At 34.1% G+C, this 16,219-nt stretch overlaps 1 protein-coding gene across 4 annotated transcripts in view; it reads left to right on the forward strand.

The window, feature by feature from the left end:
* NCOA3 (nuclear receptor coactivator 3) overlaps positions 1-16,219 on the forward strand; it is a 91,240-nt gene that overhangs the window by 59,390 nt on the left and 15,631 nt on the right. For all 4 annotated transcript variants that reach the window (XM_085314012.1, XM_085314011.1, XM_085314015.1 and 1 more), the window contains 9 exons: positions 6,543-6,650; positions 8,112-8,284; positions 9,985-10,085; positions 10,951-11,125; positions 11,659-11,847; positions 12,104-12,205; positions 13,072-13,212; positions 14,598-14,745; positions 15,683-16,071. In XM_085314012.1, coding sequence (XP_085170138.1) covers positions 6,562-6,650; positions 8,112-8,284; positions 9,985-10,085; positions 10,951-11,125; positions 11,659-11,847; positions 12,104-12,205; positions 13,072-13,212; positions 14,598-14,745; positions 15,683-16,071 — 1,507 coding nt within the window. In that variant the 5' untranslated portion in view covers positions 6,543-6,561. The remainder of the gene's footprint in view (positions 1-6,542; positions 6,651-8,111; positions 8,285-9,984; positions 10,086-10,950; positions 11,126-11,658; positions 11,848-12,103; positions 12,206-13,071; positions 13,213-14,597; positions 14,746-15,682; positions 16,072-16,219) is intronic.

Here is a 16,219-nt window from a genome sequence, read left to right on the forward strand (position 1 = left end):
TGCCTACTTTTACTGTAGTAAATATGCCACGTACACTTATTGGAGTAAAAATAAGTGTATTTGTGGGGCTAGAGAAGTGATGAAAATGTTTATGCAAATAATATGAATTTTAAAATGGTTGTGCCATGTAGTAGTATTTTATGGTAGTGCTTTTTTTTTTTTTTTTTTTTTTTTTTTTTTTTTTTTTTTTTTTTTTTTTTTTATGTGGTCAACTGTTTCAGCTAATGAAATGCAGAAACTGAATCTTAAATATCTAATTGTCTATATTTTTGGGCCTTTTTTGGTGAATAGATCTTTCATCTACAGCTGATGAGAACGTAGGCACCAGGGAATAATGCTTGAGTTAGAGGAGAAAACCACTGTACTGAAAAACAAAAGTGGGACAAAACAATCTAATGCATAAGAAAGGACTTCAGTCTCTTCACACCATATACTTAAAAATAAATGCTGTAGGTTAGCAGCATTCCAATGTGTGTGAGGGTAAGAGATGGGTAGGACCAGGGAAGAAACTACTGAATCAGGCTGAAAACTTTCTACTTAGTGAGTTTAGTATTTCTTGATATCCTTTCCACTTGAATGCCTTCTAGTAAATAGCTTTAGGAACTTGCCAGATTCAAAACACACTGTATTACTAGCAAGTGCTTCCTTTTCTTGGTGATATTTGGAAGAATTTTTTTAGCCTTTCAGAATACTGGAACCCTGGCAGGCTGAAAAACACTGATCTTTTAAATGCTATTGTTTTGAACTCTGCGCGAATATGTTATAATAGATGGATTAATAATTATTAGAACTTGCTTTACTTGTCACATGGAAAAAACATTACCATTTTAACAATCCCTCTATAGTTGGWTATAGACCTGACATGTAAAAAGCATGTAGTACATTGCAAAGGACATTGACATGTACATCTTATTAATAGGGATAGTTTTTTTTTTTTTCCTAACCCATTTACTGATGAGCAAAATGATCTTTGTTATTTTTGTTTCCATTTTCCTCCTTTTTAGTTAATGAGAGTCTCATGAGTCTTTTGGAAAATATAAGTTTATATCTGAAAAGATAGAATTCTACTATCAAATTGTATTCCTAGTACTTAATATTTACATGAAATCATGAAACCTTGGAACATTTTATTCAAATACTGCTGCCTTTGGTTCCACTCTACTGGTGGAGTTAGGAACATCAGCACATACCGAGAACTACTGCCACTATTGAAATTAAACAGTGATAGCAGTAAATCGTACTTTGTGAAGAAAAATGATGTAGTAGATGTTAAATGGAAGTGAGGATTATAAATCATTGTTTGTTAATAAATTCACACTGATTCAGACTGATTTTGTTACGTCTTTTATTTTCTAATTTGCTGCAAGTATAAACCTTCGGAGGGCTCTGGTCACGCTTCTTTCCATTGAAGTTGAACATCCTCTGTCTGTTTCAGATGCAAATGTGTGTCTTTCTAAATTACTTGGTGAGAGCTAGGGCTATGTTTTTCTAAATATCTTTTCATTCACTCAGAATGGCTCAAAAATGCTAAATATTTGAAAATCACATTGGACAGAACCAAAATGGTTTATTCCCATCTGTTTTAAAAAGGTAAATAGAGTGTAGCATAAAATGTTTCTATTTTATGAATTGTTTGATGTAAATGACAATGTATTCCAATAGAATGTAGTAAAATAGGCACTTTAATTTAGAACTTAAAATTAGTTGCTGMCTATGTTGACATCAGAATAGCAAACATTAGAATATTACTATATACATAGGAATTATCTGTCATTAAGTATTGGATTTTAAAATTTGTCAATCTCTAGAAATACCCTTCATAAATTATGCAAACTAGAAACAGATAAATTTGACAAAAATCTTATTATTTTTTATTGGATAGAAGTTACATTGTACAGTCTTTCATCCTTACATGTAGTCAATTTGTTGTAGCTTCTTACACATTGAAGCACATATTTGCATACAGGTTTCATTTAAAAGTACATAATAGTATGTACTGATAGCTCAAATTCATAATTCAGAGAGCTAATGTTAGTTATCGTTTTATGTGCTAGCCTGGCTGTTTGGTTTTTGAACTTGTACATGCAACTTTGAAGAAAACTAGCAGAACAATCTGATTTTTCAGAAAAGTGATTGTTGTCGTATCTGTCAGTTCTTCTGAGTAAAAATAATATTGTATCTTGATAGATAGCTGTTCCTGTATTTTGGGTGTTTACTACTGATCTAAACTGTAACGTGATTTCTTACACCTTACTGGTTTTGTGTTTTAACTAAGCTATGCATTGAGTGACAGAAAGCTAGCTTGTAAAATTTCTTTTCATTAAACAAAAAATGAGAAAGAATTTCACTGTATGATTTTTCCATTTAAAAAGTGCTCTGCTTATATCAATAAGGCTGTGCAATGTAAGAAATAGAGGAGCTTTCCTAACACCATCTTTCTAGCTAGCGTTATAGGTACATAATTCAATTTGCAAGGATGGCTGTGTTAATTTTTTTCATTTTATTAGTTAAAAAAAAAAAAAAACAAAGTTTTAACTTTTGAAAGCTGTATTTCAGAATTGTCTCTTAAAATAAAGATTAACTTGAAAAAGAAGTATATTTATTTTTGGAAAAAATAATTAGCCTGTTAGAAATTACAGTTTTTTTTGTTCCTTTCATTATTATGTCACTGAATAATGGCTTCTGTTGTTAATATGTCCTGTACCAGGAAAATTAGTTTGACTGTTAACAATTTGTGCTATAAAGCCCTGCATATTGGAAAGTGACTTCTGTAATTTTCTTAGCTAACCAGTTAGAGTTGTTTTAGGCTTTGCATGCTTTCTCAGCTTGTAATAATATTCTTAGAGAAAGGAAAATACATGTGCAGGGGACTCAGCAGTTCCAGGCTTTAAAAAACTAACACAAACTACTTGGGCATAATTGTAAGGAAACTGCCTAAACAAATTACCTAATTTTCCTTCCTTGTCCAACCTTCTATATTCAGGCACTAAAAGGTTTTCTTAAATAGAAGTAGTATTTTATTCTCAAATATGCATTATGCTTCTCAGAGGATGTCTAATAATAATTTTGATTTTTTGCTTAATCGTATTGTGAGTTATCTGTCAATACAGGTAAATGCTAAACCAGAAATGGTATTTCCATTCTAAGTAGTTTAATGCAACCTTGTTGCCTGCAAAATTGCATTATGTTGAAATTTGTATGCTAGCTGAAATGTTCAAGTATTTAATGAGATTATCTCTATTTGGAGATCTCTTCAATAAAAGATTTTGCTCTTGGCTTCTGACATTCTTGCTGTGCCCACACCCTTCCTGAGCTGTCCTCAAGTCTTATCGTATTTTAAGCTCTTCCTTTCTCTTTCCACAATAGCTCTAACACTGCAGCATTTTACTGTGCCTGGGAACGCAGTTTTGGGAAAAACACCAATCCTGGATTTTGCATGTGTCACCTACAGAATGACTCTTAGGATTCAGCCTTAGCTGTGAGGTCTGTGGACATAAGACCTTGTGAGTCATATGTGCTGTTGAGTGTCAGCATCAGATAATCAACTTCTTTTAGCATGATTGTAGTCTGTTTATATAATTTGTTTTTGAAACTGCCTGTTTGTTCAGATGAGTAGGTTTTCTTTCCAAGGCTTAAACAACAAAATATTATCCCCAGGATTTTTTGGTGATATACTGCCATCTAGTGAGTTTTATGCCCTTAATGGTTTATAACTTGAGATCAAATAAGGTGTGTCGCTACTTGAAATGTGTTATGTTTGAGACGTTTGCCTTAGAGGAATATCTGGCTGAATAGAAGTCTTCAGGCTTGCTGTTCTATGTTTTTGTACATTGGATTTTGTCTTATCTGTACAGTTTTCATAGCAAATAATTAGATATAATACCAACTTATTATCTGTGGAGTCCATGACCGTATTTGTGTAGTTAGGTATCTTTTGTAGTTGTTTATTTCAAATCCAAGGTTATATTTTACTGCTATTTTTAATTTTATTTTGATTTAAAAGGCATATTATCATGTTCTTGTAATGCATATCATTGGGCCGAAGGTTGGTTATATATATATAGTTTTCTGTTAAGCATTGTGATGTTCATTTAGCTACAAAGAGAACCTGTGCTTTAAAGAAATGCCATTTCTCTTCTGAACTTTGCATACCTCCTAGACTAACACAGCATTTGCTCCTCGGTGCAGCCCAGCAGTTCTCTGTCCTGTCAAGCCTTTGAAGGTTTGTTCTGCTGCGTGAAGATGTCCTTTCAAATTCTCCGCTCATAGCTAACATCCTCTGATAACAGAATTGGTTATTGCAAGCATCCCCCATGCTAACATAACAAGTGCTGCTTCACACAGATATGTTCTTGTGTGTGTCTGCCCTTTGCCTCAGTTGTCTCAGCCTTGGAAAGAACTGAACAGTATTACTTTTTGCCGTAAAACACAAGTAAGCAAAGAAACCAGCCAATTAAAATTAATACAGTAGAGGCACTCCACACACTTCAATCTTTTCTCTTTTGACATCTTGTCTTGGAAGCATTTAGTTGACTTAGGGTGCCTTTCTTAGGCTATACTACGTATTTGTTCGTTCATTGATTAGATGTGCAGAAGAAATCCAGCTGCAAAACACAGAATAGTAGGTTGGTAGGGACCTCAGGAGGTCATCCAGTCCAACTCTCTGCTCAAAGCAACTCTAATTAAACCAAATTGCTCAGGATGTATTCTGGCTTGTGAAACTATACTGTGATCAGTTTATAGTCTAATCATGATCTGTCTGTATAAATATCAAAAGATGGAGATTCCACAACCTCTCTGGGCAACCTCTCCCAGTCTTTCACCATTCTTATGGTTTAAAAAACAACAACAACCCTCCTACACTTTTCCTTTTATCTAATCAGAATTTTTATCCAAGATGATAGAGAGTGGGTTCGTGATGCCATCTAGACCTCCTTCAGCACCGTTGCATGTATGCCATCTGTCCCAAGGACTTGTGTATGTCTAATTGGTTTGGGTGATCCTTAACTCTATCTTCCTCTAAATGAATGAGTGCGAATGATATGATAAATAGGGACGGGGTGTAGTGTGGAAAGCAAGAAGAGAAGAAAATTCTACAGTTGCAGTGATTTCAGAGATAAAGAACTTAAATTGTTAGGTTAACATAAACTTCCTTCAGCTGAAASCGTATCTGTCAGTCCTTGTGATATGTGATGACTCCTAAAAATTTGGTTAGCCTTAGCCAGTTTTTATAAWAATTATAGTAATGGTGGGATTTTGCTTGCGGAGGTCGTTGAGTATGTTTTTCTTGGTAGATTTATTGATGCCTGGGTTCTCTGTTGTGGAATGGTGTCTCTCCAACTAACAAGTATAAACATTTTACCTAAATCCTTGGGACAGATTCCTGAAGCTGAGATGTTGTTGTGGTATGAGATAAAGAACTGGAGTCTGAAGTAGATTTCAGAAAATAGGTTTGTATTTAATTTGGAAATTTCTGTAAAAAGGATAGGCTAATGCTAAACTTCTGACTGCCCCGTTGTGCTTTCTTGTTATTAYAGTACATAAAACCAAATCCAAATCATTATATCATTTTACAGTTCTGATTACGTTCTGAAATGTCTTGTTTGAATAGGTGRGTAACATGGATTCATTAAACAGTTTTTTTCCTCCCTCAGCATGCCATTGATTGTAACATGGCAGGATACGGTATAGTTTTCTTCCCTCCCTTTTTGTTGTGTTCCTTTTTCTACATGGGAGTAAGAGGAGGCAAGTCAGGGATATGTAATCCACCAGGTTTGCTAAGTGTAACTAGAGTTTAACAAAAGCAACCTGTTAGTTTACTAGTTGGTATCCTGATCTTTGCTAACGAAACTGTGGAGTTGAAAGAGCATTGAAATTTTCACTTGTCTCGTCCTTACAGTCTTAGAAAACTGTGTGTAGAAGGTTGTAGCAAAAGGTATGAAGTTAAGGCAATAGTAACATGTTGAGTTAGCAGTAATACTAATAATCTGTTGGTTATATACTAAGCTAAGTAAAACACCCTGATTTAAGCCCACTGATCTCCTCCAAAGAATGACAGTTATTTGTGGCCATGGACCTTAGGTTACATGAAAGGAAGAGAGGAACTTATGAAAAAGGAAACTTTATTCAATGCTCCTGTATTTTCAGTGCTCTGATCACCTATCCTGCATTGCATTAGCATATCGTTTGKCTTTTTCATTAATAGTATCTAACTTTATTAATAATATTTCAGTACATTTTTGCATAATATATTAAGTTACCACTTTATTTTGAAGTTATCTAAATATGCATTAAAACACTGAAAAAWTATGTTTATTTTCAGACCAGCTGGAGCTATAGATAGATCCCTGTGTTATGGTGCAAAATTTAAAGGTATATGTATTCCCAGTAAAAATATGAACTTGGAAGTCTGATCAAAAGTAACTTAATCTAGATAGTCTCACTTTTAATTTATATGAAGAACACTAAAAAGCAAATAGTGAGATTTTTACGCTYTGAATTATCATTTTGAGGGATTATTTCGTAATTCTTATTGCTTTTAGTTGCTGATGTGTGRTCAAGATGAGTGGATTAGGAGAAAACTCCTTGGATGGCTTGACCAATGAGTCAAGGAAGCGTAAGCCGTTGCCCTGTGATACTCCAGGTGCAAGGTAAGTTTATACACGTTTCCATATTTTATAAATTATATAAATAAATTAAATAAATTATAAAGGCAGCATCTTATGTGTGGTATTTCATTTGGCAGGCCTTGTATCAGGCAGTTAGGGTCAAGTGCAGAATGCTGCAATAGGTTGAGCTCTTTTTTGTTTCGCTTTTCTCCAGACTAGTTCTCTGCATGCAGACCTCAAATCCCAGTGCTCCATGCTGTCCTCCTGCCCTTCACCCAACTCCATTAGTTTCTGTTATCCAGGGGACTCTGTCTTCTGTCCCCCTCCTACCTCAGTATCTTCTGCCRTGTGTTAAGGGTTTTGTGCTGTCCTTTCATGTTCTTGTTTCYGCACAGTATTATCCTCTTAAATTTTTCTCCAGTTTTACCAAAATGCCAGATGTCACAAGTGTAGCTATATTTCTCACTTTTATGTGCTTCTACACCATCCCATGCTAATTTTTCCCTAATGTAAGAGACTGTATATGAGATCCTCACATTCTTTTATCATATCCCAGTGTCTGTATGTGAGTATCCATCACTCCATTTTCTCTTTCCCTTTCTCTGATGTCTGTCTAGCTGTTCAGGAAGTCTGTTTTCCTCTTCATCACTATTCATTAGCTGTGTTTACTTTACAGGTCCCTGTTCTGTTTGTTTTCCCCTTCTTCCACTACTGGCCCATGCTTTCTTTCCTTACTCTTTCACTTGGTGTCTTCTCAAAGAATATTCTTTTTTGATTCCCTTTTTATGTCCATTCTTGCCCCTTTCCTTTCTTCTGAGTCTCTCTTTTCCTCCTTTTGGCATTCTCTGTATATGACACTATTCTTTCTGTTGATTTCAGGCTATTGACCATGTATTTACTCAGCACATTAATCTATGTAGGAAGAGGAATTTCTGGGGGGTACTTTATCCTGCAACATTAGRTTGCTTGAAATTCTGATTTTCTTAAATGATATTTTCATCCTGACACCTGGAAATTTCTCTGAGGTATACCTTCCAGGTACACCTTGTTACAAGCAAACCAAAGAGATCTCATGGAATRTTAAAATTATTCTCTAATTATTATTTCTCTAATAAATTTGTAAACAAACCTAAAGGAACTTTTAAGGTTAAAATACACTCTCTGTATGAGTTGTTAGTTTTATAATAATTGTAATTTTCATTGAATTTGACAACAGAGAAATCACTGGAGGATTTTTTTTGGATTAATAACCATTTCATATCCTCTTAAGATAAATTTCTACTTAAGATTCTTTAAAAAATGAACTAACAAACCCAACACACAAAGGCGTGCACACACACACACACACACACACACATACACAAAACCCCCTTTGCTTTGTGTTTATTGGGACAGTCTAGGTAGTGTTCAGTGTTATCTGAAGTACATCAAAGCTCAGAGCGTGAGTGCAGCTTTTGTTTATGCTGGAGTATATGAACATGAAATGCTGTTTCTGGTTCCTAGTCTGACCTGCAGTGGTGAGAAGCGTCGGCGTGAGCAGGAAAGCAAATACATTGAAGAACTGGCTGAACTGATATCTGCTAATCTGAGTGACATTGACAATTTCAATGTCAAACCAGACAAATGTGCTATTTTAAAAGAAACCGTGAGACAGATTCGGCAGATAAAAGAACAAGGTACAGCTTTCCCTCTTAAGACAAACGAAATAAATTCATTTTTTTGTGGTTTCTTTCCAAAGGAGTAGTTAGTTATCTGGACAATTCAACTGTACTTTTTCACAATAGCACCTCAGAGTTTGAATTGAATTAAATATCTAATGTGGCTTAAATGATCTTATGTTAAAATTTAAACAAGTGCTTAAACTGAGAATCAGGACTTTAAAGTCTTCTATAGCCTTTCTTACCACTTTCCTGAAAATACTAGGAGAACTTGAGATAGTCCACGGTAAACTTTTTTTTTTTTTTTTTTTTAAGAAACACAAATGGACCAACTATCCGTTGGCATGAAGAATACAGACTACTGCCTTTCATTTTAAGGGGTTTTAATGCATTGAAATAAATTTATTAAAAATACTTAGTTTCTTACAGGATACACTTCCAATCAGATATTTTGATTTCACTCCTATTTTTCCATAGAATGTTTTATGGACTTTTCTTTCTTCTCTTGTGCTATTTAACACATGCTTCATAAATGGTTGAGTACTGGACTCTAGTTAAACTGTGATTAGTTGTGAGATTAAATAATTAAATAGTATAATTAGCTATACACAGAATATAGTTAAGTCAACAGAGGAGAAAGTAGAGGAATGACAAATCTTGGTAGTTTCTTGGAGCTAGGGTAAGCCAAACTGGAACAGTAACATGTTTTTTAAATAAATAGCTACATGCAAAACTTGTATTTTGAAATATATCGTGAGGGGAATATTTTTTAAATTACTATAACCTGCCAGATTGATGTATTTCCTATGAGCAGTAAGTTGTCTCTTTAAATAAAGTGAGCTATGAAATAAAAGGAGTATATTTTACCTGTCATGGTAAATTTCCACAATTTTTTTGAAGGCAAATCAAAACAGTTCTAAAAAAAAAATATTCTATACTGGTGTTTTTAAGGTATTTCTAATTTAATCTAGTGCATTCTATTATAATAGTTCTGTTTCATTATACACTTTATTTAGTATATGATAATCTTTTCTTAGGGTGTTTTACACCTCTTCTGGTCTGCTTAGCCAGCCAATAGGTACCATAGAACAAAGTTTATTATTTGTTTTCTGTAATTTTACTGCCTGATGTGGATGTCCTTCTCCCTGCCCCTTGCAATCCAATATATTTAGGATATTTGGTGTCTTAAAAGCTGAAAGTTGAAAAAAAGTGGGAAAAGGCTTTTCATTCTTGGCATAAGAAATGTTTAAATACTAACACTCAGAATGTAAAATGGATTTTTTGTTCTTTTAATTTTTATTTTGAATACTCATTAAGATACAAGCACACAGGTAGAGAAGCCACTGTCTCTGTTATTTATTGCTTGGTTTGGGGGACAGAGATTAAACTAGAATTGTGTAAGGTATTTATGTCCCTGGCTGTCCACAACGCTTCATTGTTGGAGTTTTCACCTTCATAGCAGGTATGGCTGAATAGGAAGTGGCATATACTCTGCATATACTTACTTTAACTGTCAAGTCAAGTCATGTGAGCAAAGGGTTTGGCAATATGTAACCAAGACATGTTTTTCTGGTCATAAGCAACCAGTAAGATGAGACTGCTGTCATCATTTTTTTTTTTTGCTGTTATCTCAGGCTTCCCAGAATGTGGCTTGTAATATTAAAATGAAGTTGTCTTAAGAAATTTTGCTTTTTTGAAATGTATCTTTTGCATTTCAGGAAAAGCAATTTCAAATGATGATGATGTTCAGAAAGCTGATGTATCTTCTACGGGTCAAGGAGTTATTGATAAGGATTCATTGGGACCTCTTCTATTACAGGCAAGTAGAAATTATGTCCTAGTAAATCCCCGTTGAAACAAATACTTAGATCAGGTGAAACCACTACAATAAAGCCACCAATTCTGTAGTAATAAATAGTATGTGAGGACTGTACAGAACAATGTTTTAAAGTGTCGGAAATCACTCACATTTTCTTCATTTCACTTAAATAGTCTTTAGAAAGGAAGAAAATAATAGCATTTGGATTTTTCTGATAATGTTCTGCTTTACTTTCTTTTCCTCCAGAAGTCATAACTAATGCAGTGCTTAGCAATTCAAGGAATATTTTTCCTTTGCTTTAGAGAGTAACCATTACAATAAATGGATGAAGTTTTATTAAGACTGGAGATCTTGGAAGTATGGTGGGGTTAGTGTTTCTAAAGTACAGACCATTTTAAACAAATGTTGCCTTCAAGAAAAATATGATAAATATAGCTGTACAAAGAGGCATATAACAGATACTTTCCCCTTATGCCTAGAAAATCAATCCCATGAAWGCTTATTAAAGCAATTTTAAAACTTACTTGTTTTAAGAATATATTGAAATGTTCTTTCAGTTAAGAAAATAAAATATTTAAAGAAGTAGGTAGCCATTCTCTTCTTAGTTTGTCACTTGTCTTCATGTCCCTGTCATTATGAAATAGCTATGAAATAGCCAAGTTGTAAAACAAATGAATAGATTGATTCTTGGTGCTGAAATCATTCCTTAATAGAAACAATTTTCCTCACAGAAAAATTTAAAACTTCAGCTTTTCCTTGACAGAAAATGCAAAAGTTGTAATTTGACATTTATCATTCGCTTAGTTTTTAGACTAAATTACATTCGGAATTGTCTTACATGATACATTGTTATGTTAATATTTAGGCTTTGGACGGTTTCCTGTTTGTTGTAAATCGAGATGGGAACATAGTGTTTGTTTCAGAAAATGTCACACAGTATCTGCAGTATAAACAAGAAGATTTAGTTAATACAAGTGTCTATGGTATATTGCATGAAGAGGACCGGAAGGACTTCCTTAAAAATTTACCTAAATCTTCAGGTAATAAAGTTGGACTTACTGCACTGTTTCTAGGYTATTTAAAAATCCAGCAGAGAAGAAAACCCAACTTGTAATGGAAAACCTTATCAAAAAAAAATCAGTTTTACAAAGAAAACTTGACTTCAAATGTAAGTTAAGCTTGAAAAATCGTAGTATGTTCTTTTGAAAACATACCGTTATAAATAAATGTACTGTAAATTCACACTCAGTTTTAACCTTCGCAGTTTGTTTGTCTGTAACTTAAAACAAGTGTACTAAAGCCTCAAGGATAGCTGAGGTGACATCCTGCTTTTTAGATATGGGAATGACTTCTCAGCTGCCCTTCAAGTAAGGTTGAAAGTATCATGGAAGGGATTGCTTTCTTTTACTTGCTTCTCAGTACAACCATTCACAAGGTATAGAAATGATGGTATATTGCAAAAATGTTCTTTAATCCCTGTAATCAAGAAACAGGACATCTAATTTACGAAAAGTTGCTCATGAATTGATTTTTATCTGAAAATCTTTATAAATTTTTACTATGTTATTTTAAGTTAATGGAGTTACTTGGACCAATGAAACGCCGAGACAGAAGAGCCATACATTTAATTGCCGGATGATGGTGAAAACCTCTCATGATCTTTTGGAAGATGTGGGCAGCCATCAGGATACACGTCAGAGATATGAGACAATGCAATGCTTTGCTTTGTCTCAGCCAAGAGCTATGATGGAAGAGGGGGAAGGTAGGAAATCCTGTGCAGTTTTTGTGCAGAAAAGAAATTTCTAAATAAAACTTTTTATTACTTGGTATATATTATGAAATCTGCAGTTTCAGAATGAGTACAGAATGGAAACGGAGTAAAAACAAAATACAAAAACTTTCATATCCTTTATACTTACATCTTCACATTGCAGGACACTTGACCTGTTTTATTTAAATACTTCTATAGTATAGAATAGAAGAGAAATGAAAGCAAAACCATTCTTTTTTAATTACAGATTTGCAGTCCTGTATGATTTGTGTGGCACGTCGTATCACAACTGTAGAAAGAGTATTTTCAACAAATCCAGAGAGCTTTATTACGAGACATGACCTTTCAGGTGAGAAATGTACCCAAGATTAAGGTTTCAAATCTCTTTTGTCCTTGTGTTCTTGGTCTGTATAAATGAAGTACTCTAAATTGTGTATCTGTAATGACTGGTGGAACTGATATCAAGAATTCTGAACTATTTTTTTGCAGTGTACCATTGTCAGCAGAAGGGTATAACAACAAGCATGGGATGTTTCTGACTGTATACTAGTAGAGCTACACAGCCATTGTTTGGAAACGTAGCACAAAGTATTACTTATGTCGTAATGTGGCAGCTTTCACTATACTTCTTTACGCATGAAAGAGAGTTGAAWTCATAATTTAAGCTAATGAAAAGTCTTCAGAATGTTTGTAGTCTTCTACAGTATGTGAGGAAAAGTTTACTGTTTTATGCTGTTCAAGTAGAAATATATATAACTATATATATACACACAATATATATATAACTGTATCTAACTGGCTTTTTCAGATGTTAATTAATGTTTATGATATTCATCTGTAGATGCAGTTGCTYGGTATTTTTGAAAATTTTATTATGTATGTGTTCTTCAGGTGCCAATAACCCATGATAGTCAAAGTTGTTATGCTTTCTAAAACTTGGGCATTAACCTGTGAATGTTTCAGTATCCTCTTACTCTGTAATCTATATCTACTTCAGTATTGATCTTTTACAAGCAGCTTCATATTCTTCATATTCAATARCAGATTATTCATAAATGTTAACTTCTCTATACTTGAAGTTTGGCATTAGGGTGATGGATGATTAAAATGGTAATATTGGAGTCTTCTGAAGTGTTGCACTGTATTCATATATTGTGTAGAAGTATTGGGGTAGTCATGAAGAGTTTATCTTGAGAATTTTATTTCCTGTAACAGGCAAACTTGTCAACATTGATACAAACTCATTACGGTCTTCCATGAGACCTGGCTTTGAAGATACAATTCGTCGGTGCATTCAAAGATTCTTATGCCATAATGATGGACAATCATGGTCAAACAAACGCCACTATCATGAAGGTAAAAATCTGTTTTTAGTGTTTGGTCATACTGCTTATCTCAGTGGCTGTGGGGTTTTTTTCTGAATAACAAAAATGCTGAACTCTATCTATGTTCATTCTTTCTCATATTTTAGTTAATGCTAATGGTGCAACTCATATATAGAAGCTGAAAGGATATGGGGATAGCTGAAAGGATGGGGAGGATACTTTTGGGGAACAGTAATTCTGATACAGAAGTTATTTTGTTTCTGTAGTATGTCTGTTTTGATAATTTTAATTGGAAGTACCAGATACATGATCTGGGAGTCTGATGTCATTTATTTTTCTGCAGGTGAATGTAGTAATGCCAGTGACAAATTCAGCTGTATTTCTGTAATGACCTCTTACCCTTAACCTTACCATTACCCTTACCCTAACATTAGCTTGACTTTAATTTATGCTTTCTTTTATTAAATAAAAGATAACTCATTTGTTAACTAGTCTGAAGAGTGGTAACGACTGCTTAGTACCTTTTCTCATGTTATTYAAGATACAAGGCTTCAAAATATTTTCAGTATTCTAATGTTACATATTTTCAATGCTAATTTGATCACCCTAATAGGTAAAACAAAGTACAGCCAAGTCTCCCTCAAGAAAGCTGTAATTTTCTATATTGACTTAAGCCTTTCTGAAAGAGTCACAAATTAAATCAAAGTATAAATAAAGAAAAACTAGGCAGAAAATGTAATTCCTGTTCTATTAGACTTAACTGATTAAGTTTAATTCTAGATGTCCAAGAAATTCAGAGCTCCGAATTTTTTTTATAAGATACAATATTACAAAACCATTTGGTATTRACTTTGAGACACTTCAGTGAAACTTAAGTGCTGATTTCAAAATGAACTTCCTCCATGTTGAAATGATTTATGAAATGAATTAGCTTGCACTGAAAATTTTGACTAAAAGCAATGGTTTCCACAATGTTTTTGATAAAAAGACCTTTTTTAAAAAATTAAAAATACTTAATTTGAAAGCTTCCTAATTGCATTTCTATTTCATATTAATTACTCATGTATTTTAGTGCACTTGAGATTGAAGTATTGATTAGTCCTTCTCCCCAAGGAGAAGCCATGGGGAYCTACTTATCTAGCCATGCAAATCTATTAACAAATTTAGAGCTTTGCCAGATGTGCATGGTTAGCACAAAATACTGCAGTGTCAAATTAATCTTGCTTACTTTTTTTCCTCTTTCTACTATTTTAGGGAGTATGTATGGAATACTTCTTTTTTTTTGGAATATCTATCTTRGGTGTCTTTATATTTCATCTTGGGCGAGTGAAGAGTATTTTGTAAAAATATATGCAGCGCTTATTAATATTTCTTGGACTTTCATATATGAAAAACATTTATATATTTCTTTTACAGCTTATACGCAAGGTCATGCTGAAACACCGTTGTATCGGTTTTCTTTAGCGGATGGTACGATAGTGACAGCACAAACAAAGAGTAAACTATTTCGAAATCCTGTAACTAATGACCGCCATGGATTTGTCTCTACCCACTTTCTTCAAAGGTGAAATCAGCAGCATCTGTTTGTCATTTCAGAATCATAGCTTTTAAAAATAGATCTGATTTTGGTGATACCTGAAGAAACTGTATATCAGAATATTTAATTTGGCTAAAACTAGAACAGATGAGGAAAAACTTAGGAAGAGGACTTGCCAAGTGTACAAACAAATGCATGAATTTAAGAGTTTTCAGTCCCTGCTCTAGCCTCCCAGCTTACCTAATGTGGCAGAATGATAGTCACTGTCAGAAGTGAGGATTTTCCTCTTACCTGCTTTTGGAGCCTGTATTATGTATTCATTTTCCTTAACATCTTTCTTGTTAAGATTTATAATGACAAAAYGCTGGAAATAAGAGCATATAACTAAGCATTTCTATCTTGCACTTTTTAATTTCAGACCACTTGAAAAAAAGACAACAATACCCCTTAAAATGCATCATGGATGATTCAAAGTTAAATGCACAGTAAATAACATTTCCTGTGACCTGTTCTTGCTGATTAAAAGAATGATTGAAATGCCACTCTGGAGGGAATCTGTCTGCCTCTGGCATTAAAGTGCCTCCAGATGCTGATCAATGGGTAGCTGAGATTGTTCAGGGCATCATTTATGTGCACAGTAGAATGGTATCATACATTGGCTCAGGGAAGGTGGTAAGGAGGAAGACATTTAAACTGGTAAATCTAAACGATAACTGATGATAAAAGCATTTTAAAGGGGTGATCCTGTATRCACTTATAGCTCAAATGACCTRAAGGACTAAATGCTTCTATAATGAATGAATGAGTGTCATGGTTTAGTTTTGCTTTTGTGAAGGTACTTAAATTCTCACTGGTCTTTTTGAAAAATCGTTTAATAATGTTATTCTCTCTTTGTAACACTTGATCCTGAAAATGATTTTAATTTATTTTCTTGGGRTGTCTGGGGATGCTGTTGAATTTACAGAGAACAAAATGGCTATCGACCGAATCCTACTTCAGTTGGGCAGAACATCAGAGCACCTGTGGCTGGAGGCACAAATTCTGTTGGTGGTATTATGAACATGTCACCTGGTCAAGGCATGCCGATGCAGAACAGGAACTATGGCATGGGAGATCCCAGTGCAGTGGGTCAGCTGAGCAGCACTCGGTATGGAGGCCCTGGTAATATGGGGCCAATGAACTCTGGACCAGGAATGCAGTCCTCCACTTATCAAAGTAACAATTACGGTTTAAGTATAAGTAGCCCACCACATGGTAGTCCTGGCTTAACTTCCAACCAACAGAACCTAATGATATCTCCTAGGAATCGAGGGAGTCCAAAAATGAGTTCACACCAGTTTTCTCCAGTTACAGGTACTTTACTTTTTGCTGTGAGCTTTTTTAATAAGTTCTCTTTTCTCACTTTCATCTGAATTCTATCTTTCATCCTTTTTCTCTATGACTTCGCATGTGTTACTTAAATATAGTATATGTAATTTCATTGTAAAAAWTTATTTTAAAG

This window comes from Rhea americana, unplaced genomic scaffold (genome assembly GCF_003343005.1).
Source record: "Rhea americana isolate MKP2758 unplaced genomic scaffold, rheAme1 scaffold_4, whole genome shotgun sequence".
Classification (NCBI taxonomy): domain Eukaryota; kingdom Metazoa; phylum Chordata; class Aves; order Rheiformes; family Rheidae; genus Rhea; species Rhea americana.